Genomic DNA, 11,635 nt, shown 5'->3' on the forward strand with positions numbered 1-11,635 from the left:
AGTGCGTTTAAGTACGAAAATCAAATTTTTATGTCCTCCGGGCGGACAATAGACCATACCTGTTTTACACTTTCATTGATCACCATCGAGTTTTGATCCAAATTATTTCAACAGATCGACTTAAAATCTTTTACTTCAATAGTTTTGTCGTTTATTTTGCAATATAAGGTTACATTAATCGGAACTTACGGTCTATTTTTGTTGGAGCTGTCGATAACAGATGACATATCCGTCCTTATAAGATAATCCGTTTCATTCGCGTTGTTCAATTTAATGTGGATGATTGTTCACATACAAAAACTGGAATTGCAAACGCCAGTGTAAATATATTCTCAATAATAAATTTATTTTTACATTTTGGAGAGCACACATAATGACTATTCGAATTCTTAAGCCACCTAATCCCTTCCTAATATGTCTCAACTTGAACATTTCAATAAACATTCTTAATCCAACCGAAGCTAGAAAAGCATCTCTCTATTAAAATCATTTTAAATAAAAAATAATTTTGTAAAAAACACATAAATTCTTCGAAATTACGAAACAATTTCGGATCAATGCTCAAGCAGCTTAGCAATTCAAGGAATTTGATCGTTTCATTGAAAAATAATTCGTTATTTTTTACCCACTTCGAAGAACAAAACCGTAAAGAAATTAAGTGAAATTCTTGATTCAAATGTCGCCAATCCATTGAATGTCACCGAATTAACAAAATTCCCGAAAACACCAAAAACCAAAAATCAACAATCTTTTATTGGCGCCGGTTCCGCCTTCATTACAATTCGATGTGACGAAATTGTAACAATCTAAAACTCTACGTAGACCACGACTCGGATGAAAAGAAATAATCGTCAGAGGAAAGTGTCTCCAGCGCTTTTTTTGTCGTCGTAGTTGTTGTGTTGTGTCGCTATTAAGACAACAAAGTCAACACAGTGTAAGTGGACGACACATTATTTATAAACTCGAAAAACGTTAAATAATAAATCTAAAATTATAAATTATTTTTTTTTACATTTTAATTGCGTATTATTTGATAAGTTAATAATATCCCGGTTGATGGTATTTTTGGCGCCCGGCTATTTTTAACATTTCTGAAGTGACAAAAAAATTATTTGCTGAATGGGATGCTACACAACATTTTTGTTAGTGGTTTTTGATTTCGAGTAAGAGCTGACTCCAACGCAATGCACTTAAAAATGGGTGGGGTTAAAGATCGTAGACGAACTTTAAATGAATTTTATGCGGATCACTTTGGATGCTCTAAGAAGAAGGACAGAAGAAACCCCTACCAAATTGGTACTACGAGTATACCCAAAGCACCTAGCAGGGCAATAGAGGTTTTACCACGTTAAATACGTAATTTTACGGTTACGAAAATTCATAGGGATTTGGGTAAAAATGTAACTTCTTCAGATTTTCGTGGGCGTAAAATGGATCTCAAAATTTGGTAGAAAATGTATTTGGAGTCTACTAATCACATACAATATCACGGTGGGGTTGAACAAACCTTAAATAGACTCTCGACACCACCTCTGATTTTTTTTATGTTCTTAGTGATGGATTTGTTGCAAAAAGAGTCTACCTGGGTATTACAGAGGAGTTCAAGTTTCGCCGAGGATGATAAAAATAGACTTTTTCAAATATTGTACAATTCAGACAAATCCATTCTCGGTTAATAGAGCATGAAATCCTCTACCAATATTGCCATTCAAAGAGTTTCAAACTCTCTTCATCTTGGACATATCACCATTTAAAAATGTCGAATTTTCGACTTTAGCTGGCTGTAGCTATGTGGTCAGGTTGTCGAGGGTCGCCATTTTAACACAAATTAGCTTAGAATTAGTCCCTCTATCCGTTGTGATAACAATCTGTATTCAAATTGACTCGTCGGTCCCGCACGGCCATGAGTGCCAGTTCTCTGAAACCGCTGGATGGATCGATTGCGGTTCCTTATAGTACTCGAGTCCCTCACTAAGAACATGAAAAAAAAATCAGAGGTTGTGTCGCGACTAGGCCTGTTCATTTTAGAGAAATAGTCTCAAATTCATCTGGCATGGTTTTTATCTGGTCCGGAAGGCTAAAATATTGGACTCGTATTTTTTTTGGAATTTTAAAAAATAGTTTAGATCTGGGGAGCGAAGCATTTGTTCAAATGTACGAATGCGTTGGTTAGAAGAGTAAAAAAGATATACACCATCATTCTCCTCTCTTCTAACAGCCATCGCAGTAGAGAATATTTAGCATTAAAACACCATGCTGGTCATTGCGGGCTGCGATAATTTTATAATAGGCAAATGTTTGTTAAAAATAATGAGGTAGAGGACCTTCAACATTCCAATGAGATTATTTCAGTAGAAATAAATGGTTTGATAATTACACTGGTGATATGCTTGTCCGTTAAAGGTCAAAAGAGACGAGATTTCTGGCTTCCATTTCACATAATCTTGTTACGCCAAACGATAAGCTCGCCAAAAATCCTTCATTCATTTTCATATAACGTAACACTCGACATTTTGGTAATCCAATATGCTAAATCGACGGAAACCTCTCATATACGTTGTACATACACACTCCGCTTATATAGATAATTAGCTTATAAGAACGTTTCACAGCGGTAGTTTCGGTGAATTCCATATTCCACAGACGCGTGAATGTGTGTCATATGAAACGTATTTTCCAGTGGCAATAAAATGATAAAAGAGTACATCGGTAATGATGATAAAAGCGTATGTACGACAATATTCATGTCATATTCACAATTTGCAGTGGATATTGGATATACAAACAACACGATTTCAATTGCCAATTAACGAAGGCACGTGAAATAGTATAGACCTTTTTTTGTGTGTTCAAAATATATTGTCGCATATATACAATTTTATGAATACACGAGGCATTATAATTGATTTAGTTGATGAATTTGTGGCATAGAAGGATTATTAGTCAATTAAAGTGTATCAGTTGCACATGAAAACTATTTGTGATTGTTTTATGAACGTGAAATCACAAGCCAGAGCTCATTTTTTCACAACACAAGCGAGAAAATAGTCGTTTTCTCACTTCAGTGGAACTTCAGGATCCTTTGTTGGAAAAAAAGTTCTGTTGACCTCAGGAAAAAATAGTAGTCGCTGCTATCTGGCAACAAAATACATGCTCGAAATGAAATTCCCAACTATTTTTTCCCCTTGGTGTACAAATAACTAATTCATCCGTACGGCGTGAATGACCATATTTTCTCCATTCAAATACAGTGAGAATCAGTTCCTGATTATCAAATGGGCAAAGTGGACCGGGCTCAGACGCTGGAGAAGTATAGCGCACTCTCTGTACATATGGGTCTATCTAAACCTATCTCGCCCGTTTCTCTTCTATATACTCATTGAAGAGTATACATGAAGTGAATCATAACTCACCAATCAACACAACAATCGCCTTTTCTTCCACATAGTGCACAGATGGGCACAGGATCACGTGAGTCATTGTTTCATTCTATAGCCTTTTCAGCGTCGGATTTCACAAAGCTCAACGTTGTTTGGAAATTCGCTTTACTTGCAAACATCGTTCCACAGATTCTGACACATTCCCAGCATTTTAAACGTTAGACACTTCTAACTTCTGACTCATATGATCCTGTGCCCATCTAAGCCCCTATGTTGTAGAAAAGACGACAATTGTGTTGATTGACGAGTTATGATTCACTTGAGGTATACTCTTCATCTTCAATAAGTGTATAGAAGAGAAACGGGCGAGATAGGCTTAGTCCCATATGTACCAAAATCAGGTCAAGTCAAGGAAATCACAAAACGTAACACAGCCTGAGAAGATGGCGTTTTGTTAGCTTTCTCTCTCTCTCTGTGTCTCTCTCTATCTATCTCTCTGTCTCTCTCTCTGTCTCTATCTCTGTCTCTCTCTCTCCAAGAGGAGAAAATAGAAAATTCCACCAATAGCGAAAGTTTGACGCCAGAGCGAAGCGATGGCTGCAATTCGCTCTAGTTGGAATTTCCTATTTCTCCCCGAGGTGAATACAACGTTTTTTATGGCAGCGTTTTGCGAAAATTCTAATCAGAATACGATTTTCTATGTTTATCCGCTCATCAGTTCTAACTGCACTTTCATGTAATTTTATACAATCTTTTACTTCTTCTGAATGGAATGGTTGCAGGACATGGACGTAGAATCTATTACTTCATTGGCTTTAAAATTACACATTTGCTACATTCCTAAATTGGCCAGAGTGTATCACTTCCTTGTATCACTTTGTGTCACAGACGGCAAGCATATTAACAGTTTTACAATCTGATGTATTACTTCATTGATCGCAGATTTTCAAAGACTGATTTAGGGAATCTTTTACTTCATTTGTTTTGACCACACTTTTTCCTTAAAATATTTCATTTGTCGGAGCTTGTCGTTTATTAATGCTGTCGTTGTCGATAGCAGATGACAGCCGATGACAGGTTAAAGTTTTGAGTTTTAGTAAATATTGACACGAAACATTGCTGTGAAGAACTCAAGAAGAAGATGGTGTCCTTAACAAACATAAAATTGTTTGATAAAAACAATTTAGGGAACTTTATCAGCAACAACCACCTCAGTTTATAATCATTTCGTTGGGCGTGCAATCAGTCCGACACACTTCTTCAATAAATAAGTTGGCAAATGAGAGTTAATCAAAAAAAATGATTATCTTAATATTATGATGAAAAAAAATCCCACATAACCGTACATCATACATAAAACATCTAGTCGTCGACACGCTCACAACATGCAAATGATTTCCTTAAGCACGATCTTTTTGTTATTTTTAGACATTTTCATTCGATTTATTTATCAATCAAATCCCATCTATAAGTTACCATCAAGTTGTGCATGCTCAATTCATACCGAATACCAATTTTCCAACCATATTTTCACCAAGGCTATTCATAGATCCAATTTATGTCCCGTGTAGATTGTTTGTTGTGTGTAACTTATAGTAAATTCAATGTGATTTCGAGCATGTGAATCAAGAAATTATACGGTATATGCATGGGAAGAATGCTGGGTCGTGGATAAGAAAAAAAAGAAGTTTTTCTATGGAAAAGAAGAAAATATTATAATCCACGTGCCGACACTAATGTGTTTCTTTTTTACATTCTTGCATTCGCGTGGAAAAAATAGAAACAAGCAACAAGGAGAACGTGCCGCAGAAGGCAGATTTTTTTTTTGATGTTTTGGGAATAATTACAATTTACTGAGGAGTGTTACGACACTTAAGGGAATTTACGAATTCATTTACGAGGTACGCCGTAATTTTTGAGACAATGTTCATTAGCGAATCAGCGTTATGAGAATGTTCAGTGATTTCGCTCAATATTTGATAAAGATATATTCTGTAGCGGCAGTAAGGTCTACTTATATTTAGAGAAAACGGATAGGAAACGTACACGAGTTGACGTCTTTCGCCAGTGTGCTGATAGGAGTTGATCTTTGCGAATTGAGTGTTGGCAGGTCATTCTTTGCAAATAGAGTTTCAACGATACGTTTTTGCTATGAATTTCATTTAAGATTTACTGGCTGCTTTGTGTAAGAGGCTAGTGGAAACAACTGAAGATAGTCAGTCCACTCAGCCTTTTGGATCGCCGGTAGTTCTAGAGGTCGAAACAGCCTTCTTTTCCTCAAATTATTCACTTAACGTGAACCATGAGCAAGGGAAGAGTGATTAAACTCTGTTTGTTCCTATTTTTATTTGATTTTGAGTTTCATTTTAATAGGCATGTCAAGTGTGGTTATACTCTTCACTGAGTATATGGAAGTAAAAACGGACAAATTAGGTTTACTACTGTTCTTACAAATCTCTTCTATTTCTATTTAACCCTTCCTCCTAGATTACTTAGTATCTCGGTCCATTGAGTAACATTTTACGAGCTTACGGCGATCCATCTGGACATCGACAAAGATGACGATATTAAATGCAAATCTTTAGCTAATTCTGCCTAATATAGCCAAATGTGTGAAAAGACAAACTAAGGAAAAGCTTTTGTTTCAATCGTTAGATTAGATGATATACCTTCAACAAAAGAAGCAACATCGCACTTCAGAGCTAAAAATGAATTTGAAAAGAATGTCCTTAACCTCATCTCTATGCTCAAATGTAATCCAACTGCTCATGATAGGTTTATTGACTCTTACACTCTTCAATATCCGAATCAAAATTGTATTAATAAACAAAGTTATTGATGGAAAACTTAAACTTGCAAAATCGATGATATTGAATCGAATGTTTCGTTGAGGCCATCAAAGTAAAAACATTTCATGGTCGTGTGTCGTCGCTCTAATTAGTCAATCAACACATAAGGTTTTATGCGTTTGGTAAACATTATACCCGTTTTCATATTGCCAAACCAATCATGGAAAATGTTCAATTTAAAACAAATTGCTTGGGTCGGACGGACAGAAAACGATGCGATCCATCTCCGGAACTGTAATTTTTCTCGACGGATTTTCTTTGAAGGTTGAGTTTATTTATTTTGATTTACTTTTTATTTATTGACTGTTGAATAATGAATTTATTAGCATACCGGCGAACGGATGCACTTTTTCTGGAATTTATGATTGAAAGCGCATACATTCGATGCATTAAATAAGTGCTTCTTGGGAAAATGTTCTCTTTTTTATTGTTTTGCAGGGAAAAAAAGTCCTTGTCCTTTTTTGGCGATTATTCATGGAACATCATGTAGAACACATAATCTAATCAGTGTAGATAAGTTAAGGGCCCTGGCGCAAGGTAATATTACACAAAATTGGGAAATTTATACGGATTGCCCCTTAAAAAATCTGGAATTAACCGAATAGGGTAACATTGCAGTTCGTTTCTCTATTGAAACTTGAAGTTTGAACTTAGATTGCAATGCAAGGGACAAATATTTGTAAATTTAGTTGATAACGGATTTTCAAAAAGACCTAAACCATTTTATTGTAAGTCCTAGAATCATTTTCTATTTACGAAATGGAAGTTTCAATTTGTTGTATGAAAAGCCTACCAATTTTTGATTGAAACTTCACTGTAATGTTGTGTTTTACTACATTTATTTAGTATCTGTGGAACCTAGTCATGATTTTTATCGTAATAAAAAGTTAAAAAGTAATTATTAAATGCAAAGCATCGAAAGATACTCATAACATGTCACAGATCGAAACAGTGGTGCAGACCCTTCGCTATTAAAAAGTAATTTTCGTAAAACTTACCGTTGTCTGTTATCAGGAAAACTGTTTAATATAAGGAAGCATCTACAACATTTTACTCCTTTCCACACATCAGCAGTCATTTTTAAAGTGGGTTTTGTATTTGCGAAATATCATCAACTTGCTTCCATGAGGGAAAATTGGGTTAACATAGTGCATGAAGAAGTACCTGTTGTCTACTATCACAGAAACCCATAAAAAAATCGACACGAACATTATCATAGTCGAATCACCCGGTTGTTGCGTATGGACCGTCATTTTAACATTTACACTTGGACTAGCTTAGTGAGAAAAAATTCGAAGAAACTGTTAGCAACAACTGGAACTGAAAGTGGTGGTTGCCGTAAATTGATCGAACTACTATTAAATTATCGTGCAGGAGAAGTGCGATATAATTAGAGTTCAACTGCAATCAGATGAACGAATTGTGTAACTGATGGTGTTCGGAGTACTTTCGGAATTTTTTAGACCCGTACGAAGTACTGGGGTCTTATAGGTTTACGCATACGTTTGTAACACGTCGAATTGGACTCCCTGAGTAAGGGGAAACCTATTGTGGTTGTCTAGAGATGCCAAATCAGTGAAAAAAAAATGTCCGTCTGTCCGTCTGTCTGTCTGCACGATAACTTGAGTAAAACGCATCCGATTTTGAAAATTCTTTTAAGTTCGAAGATGAGTGATTTTGGATCGACCCCTCCCGAGCTGTGGCCCAATAAGTGCTTTACGGTTTTTCAAAGATATCTCCGGACATTTAAACGTTAAACTTGTAAGTGATACGTCAAATAAAAGGTATTTACAATACCGATCGACAAAAAAAAAGTTTATGGAAATCGGATGACCGACTCGTGAGTTAGACCCCTTGGTGTGAAACAGGCACAGGGCTGCAAGCAGTTTTTGCTTGTAGGTCGGCCACATTTGAACATATTTCGTCTGTTTTAGCTTTATTAGATAGGTATTGACCGTGCCAATCAGGGAAAAAAAAGGTTTTGAAATTATGTTCTCCGGAGCGTGAGCTAGGTTTCTTGGAGTGAGCTCTTATCTGGCTACTCGACCGTACAGTGAACGTGGAGTATTTTGTCAATATCTCGAGTACATTTTGACCGAATTTCATGATTTTTTTTTGTTTGAAAGGTATTAACGAATGTAAAGCGTCGGTAAAATTTCTGGTCTCCTAACAAAATGGCTGCCGGTGGCCTTATTGGATTTTAATAAAAGTGATATATCTTGGGAAAAATGGTACTTAGAGAGTTTCTGTTAACATGGAAATAATTTGTTATGTGTGTTGGGTGTTTCAGGCATTCCATATATGGACATCTATATATATCTATATTCACCTATATTGAGCTATATACAGGCATATAGAGCTATATAATAGCATATTCATCTGTGAATTGTTTATTTATAGAAAAATATAGGTAAAAATAGCGGTATATAGTTGTTTAAATAGGAATTTATGAAAGTTGACTTCGTATGGGGCTGTCTATATTGCCTCCGGCAATTTATTTGTATATGCTAACAAGGCAAAGAAAGATAATGTAAGTCATTTTAAAGGGCGAATAGCTTTTCAGTAGAGAATGAAGTAAAAGAAATGAAGAGTTTCACAGTAATGGCTTTTGATACGAATAGGTGTTTCGTACGGGTCGGCGTTAGCTATGTTTTTACCTAAGTCCTTGTTACGAAAAATTTTGAGCTGTTTGTGCGATCCCTCAAAATTTCCTAGAGGCTTTCATTTCGTTTTAAGATATCAATTTTTCTTTTTTGCAAAATAACAAAAGATATTTCTTCGTAACTCTTAAATGTCGCCGATGGTATCAGCAATAAATCTAGATTGTGTCCAATACGAATTGAGTTTCACGATTTTTGGCCTTTGAAAAATATATTTTTTTAACTCAACTCAAAATAAGTCTTTACTTTTCGTGGGTTTTGTTTGCTTCCATCGTTTTAATCGTACCACATAACAATAGCGCCTCTCTTTTCATTTCTTCCATTCTACATGTACGAGTGAGTGCAACTATTCTCTTTCCGTTTCTCTTGATGAAAGCATAGAAAACGATGTGGAAACAATAAAATTGCAGAATGATAAGCACGTAAAAACTTCAGCTTCGTTAAGTCTACTTCAATTTCAATTCAAACTTTTAATTCAATCTTTTCAAAATTTCATACTGTCCAGGTCCACTGCCGACCTGGTCGTAACCATATTCTAGGCCACCATATGAAATGTAGCAACGACCGCTATCGTATTTACCAGGAATATCATATGCTACTGGATATACTTGGCCAGGATTTGTGACATGAAAAACACTGCAAATATAGATATCACTTCCAGACGCTGTTTTTCCACCAGGTATCCATAAATTTTGATTGTTTTTGTTACCTTCCCATACGTAGTTGGTATGGCGCAGTATCTAGATTTCATTTTGAAAAAAATGTCAATTCCCGCTGGATTTACATTGAAAATAAATTCTATTTTACCTCGAAACTAGCAAAGCCACCATGCTCGTAACCGCCATAAGGAATCCAGGCTCCCTTGACTTCGGGCGAATACTTTCCAACAATCAGCCCGTTATTGTTAAATTGCACTCTCATCACATACAATCCACCGCAATAAACTGCATTATCAGGTCTCGATCCTCTTTTATCGTCCCAGCTGGTCCAGATACCATTCGAACGTAAAGTATTTGAACCGGAACAGGAACATACTGACGAGACGTCGTAGTTGAATGATGTCAAAAACGAATTGGATGGGTTTAGTCTGGGAGCAATTATGTGTGCCGAAGCATTGAATGGAATGGAATTCACTTTGGTTGTTATCAATAGAACCGAGACAAAAATCAAAATGTGAAACATTTCGTGCTCAACCACCAAACGATTAAACTACTGACTGAGAAATAATTCGTTGTCGCGACGTCGCTCAAACTTAAATATGGGTCCGTTTTCACCTAAAATAACGTGAACATTCAAGGGCATTGCAGATTTATTACGATCTGTTTGCGATTTGCGCAAAAAATTTTGAGAAAAGATTAACTTTATTAACGAACAAATTTGCTTCGTTAGGTTATTGCATTACATTCCGCAGGCTTAATAAACTTTTCGCCTAATTCTAATTTTGGTTTTCTTCGAATTGAAGATGTTATCAATAAACCACCTTGTGGAATAGGCAATAAACGATCTCTTCTGTTTGAACAATTTCGTATATAAAACTGCATCACGATTCCGTACACATTTTCAGTTTCACATTTCGCTTGGTCGGATCCGAAAATGAAAATTTTAATTTTCTCTCTGTCCACTTTCATTCTGTCGACGGTGTCACTGGATAACAATGTAACAGTTTCATTGCGTGCATTATCCACGTCTTGTGATGCAACGGTACTGAATAACTACTGTTACGGATCATTGAATCTTAACGCTGAAGGAATTTGGGTGAGTTGGGATACTTCAAAGACATCGCCACCAGAGAATGCAGTCGAAGGTGGTGCCGATACTGGTGGAACATATTACGTGAGTAGATCGCAATATGGTAGCAATGGCATTATACCTGGTAAATATTCACCGAGTCGAAAGTATGCATGGTTCTCGTACGGTGGCGTTGAACTGGGCTCGACCCAGTTTGATGTTCTTCGTCACACCAATGTCTGGTGGGGTGAAATGACTGACGATGCTACGAAGTGGATACCAGCCGGTATTGATGCAGCGGGAAACGTGATTTACATATGCCAGGCGCAAGTGCCAGCTTCAATCAATGCGAATCAGTATACGGTACCCGGAAAGTATCACCTGGGACGGTGTTACATTCCATTCAATGGACAAGAGATTGGCCTCAACAGCGGGTTTAAAGTTTTAAGACAATCTCTTCGATAAAAATTTATGATTCGAAAATTGAAAGAATAAAAGTTTTGAAAACGTTCGTTCTTTATATTACATGCATCACATTCGATAGTAAAACAGCTGAGCGACTCATAGGTCATATAATCATCAAGCCAAACCCTTGACACAGAAACAAATTTTACAATAACTCAAATTCCAGTGAATGAGCAGATTAGGTCTCTGAACAGACACTGAACTCAGAACCCACAGAAATTCTGGGCTAGAACAAGTCCGTCCTATTGATCATTCCGATAGTTTTGGACTTGATCTATTCACTAGAATGAATGAACTGAATATTCTGTATCCAGAATCGATATCTCTACACCTACATTCAATATGCAAATTCAAGGAGCGGTTACTCTGTTACAGCACACAAGTTTGTAGTTTTCTTTGACACGCTTGTAAATCACTTGTGAGAATGTTAGAATGGATACATGGAGTCTGATCTGATCTAGTTTTCGCCCAAAATACACTGAAAGTGTTTACTGATCTAGTGTTCGCCCAAAGTACACTGAAAGTGTTCACTGATCTAGTTTTCGCCCAAAAA

At 36.3% G+C, this 11,635-nt stretch overlaps 2 protein-coding genes across 2 annotated transcripts; one reads left to right on the forward strand and one right to left on the reverse strand.

Moving 5' to 3' along the window:
- Positions 1-9,336: 9,336 nt before the first annotated feature.
- Positions 9,337-10,130, reverse strand: LOC119066704. The gene is made up of 2 exons (XM_037169303.1): positions 9,697-10,130; positions 9,337-9,629 (listed from the first exon to the last, which is right to left on the reverse strand). The coding sequence occupies exons 1-2, from the start codon at positions 10,069-10,071 to the stop codon at positions 9,360-9,362; spliced, it is 645 nt and encodes a 214-aa protein (XP_037025198.1). The 5' UTR covers positions 10,072-10,130; the 3' UTR covers positions 9,337-9,359.
- A 307-nt stretch (positions 10,131-10,437) lies between these two features.
- Positions 10,438-11,143, forward strand: LOC119066705. Its single transcript, XM_037169305.1, has one exon. It carries the CDS (start codon positions 10,483-10,485, stop codon positions 11,080-11,082), a length of 600 nt encoding a protein of 199 aa, XP_037025200.1. The 5' UTR covers positions 10,438-10,482; the 3' UTR covers positions 11,083-11,143.
- Positions 11,144-11,635: the final 492 nt, after the last annotated feature.

This window comes from Bradysia coprophila, chromosome IV (genome assembly GCF_014529535.1).
Source record: "Bradysia coprophila strain Holo2 chromosome IV, BU_Bcop_v1, whole genome shotgun sequence".
NCBI classification, from domain to species: domain Eukaryota; kingdom Metazoa; phylum Arthropoda; class Insecta; order Diptera; family Sciaridae; genus Bradysia; species Bradysia coprophila.

Excerpts from the sequence above, each read along its gene's own strand:
- LOC119066705 (XM_037169305.1), top strand. The coding sequence starts at position 10,483 with ATGAAAATTTTAATTTTCTCTCTGTCCACTTTCATTCTGTCGACGGTG.
- LOC119066704 (XM_037169303.1), bottom strand. The coding sequence starts at position 10,071 with ATGTTTCACATTTTGATTTTTGTCTCGGTTCTATTGATAACAACCAAA. Across the intron at positions 9,630-9,696 it reads GTGGCTTTGCTAGTTTCGAG|ATACTGCGCCATACCAACTA; the intron begins GTAAAATAGAAT and ends AATGAAATCTAG.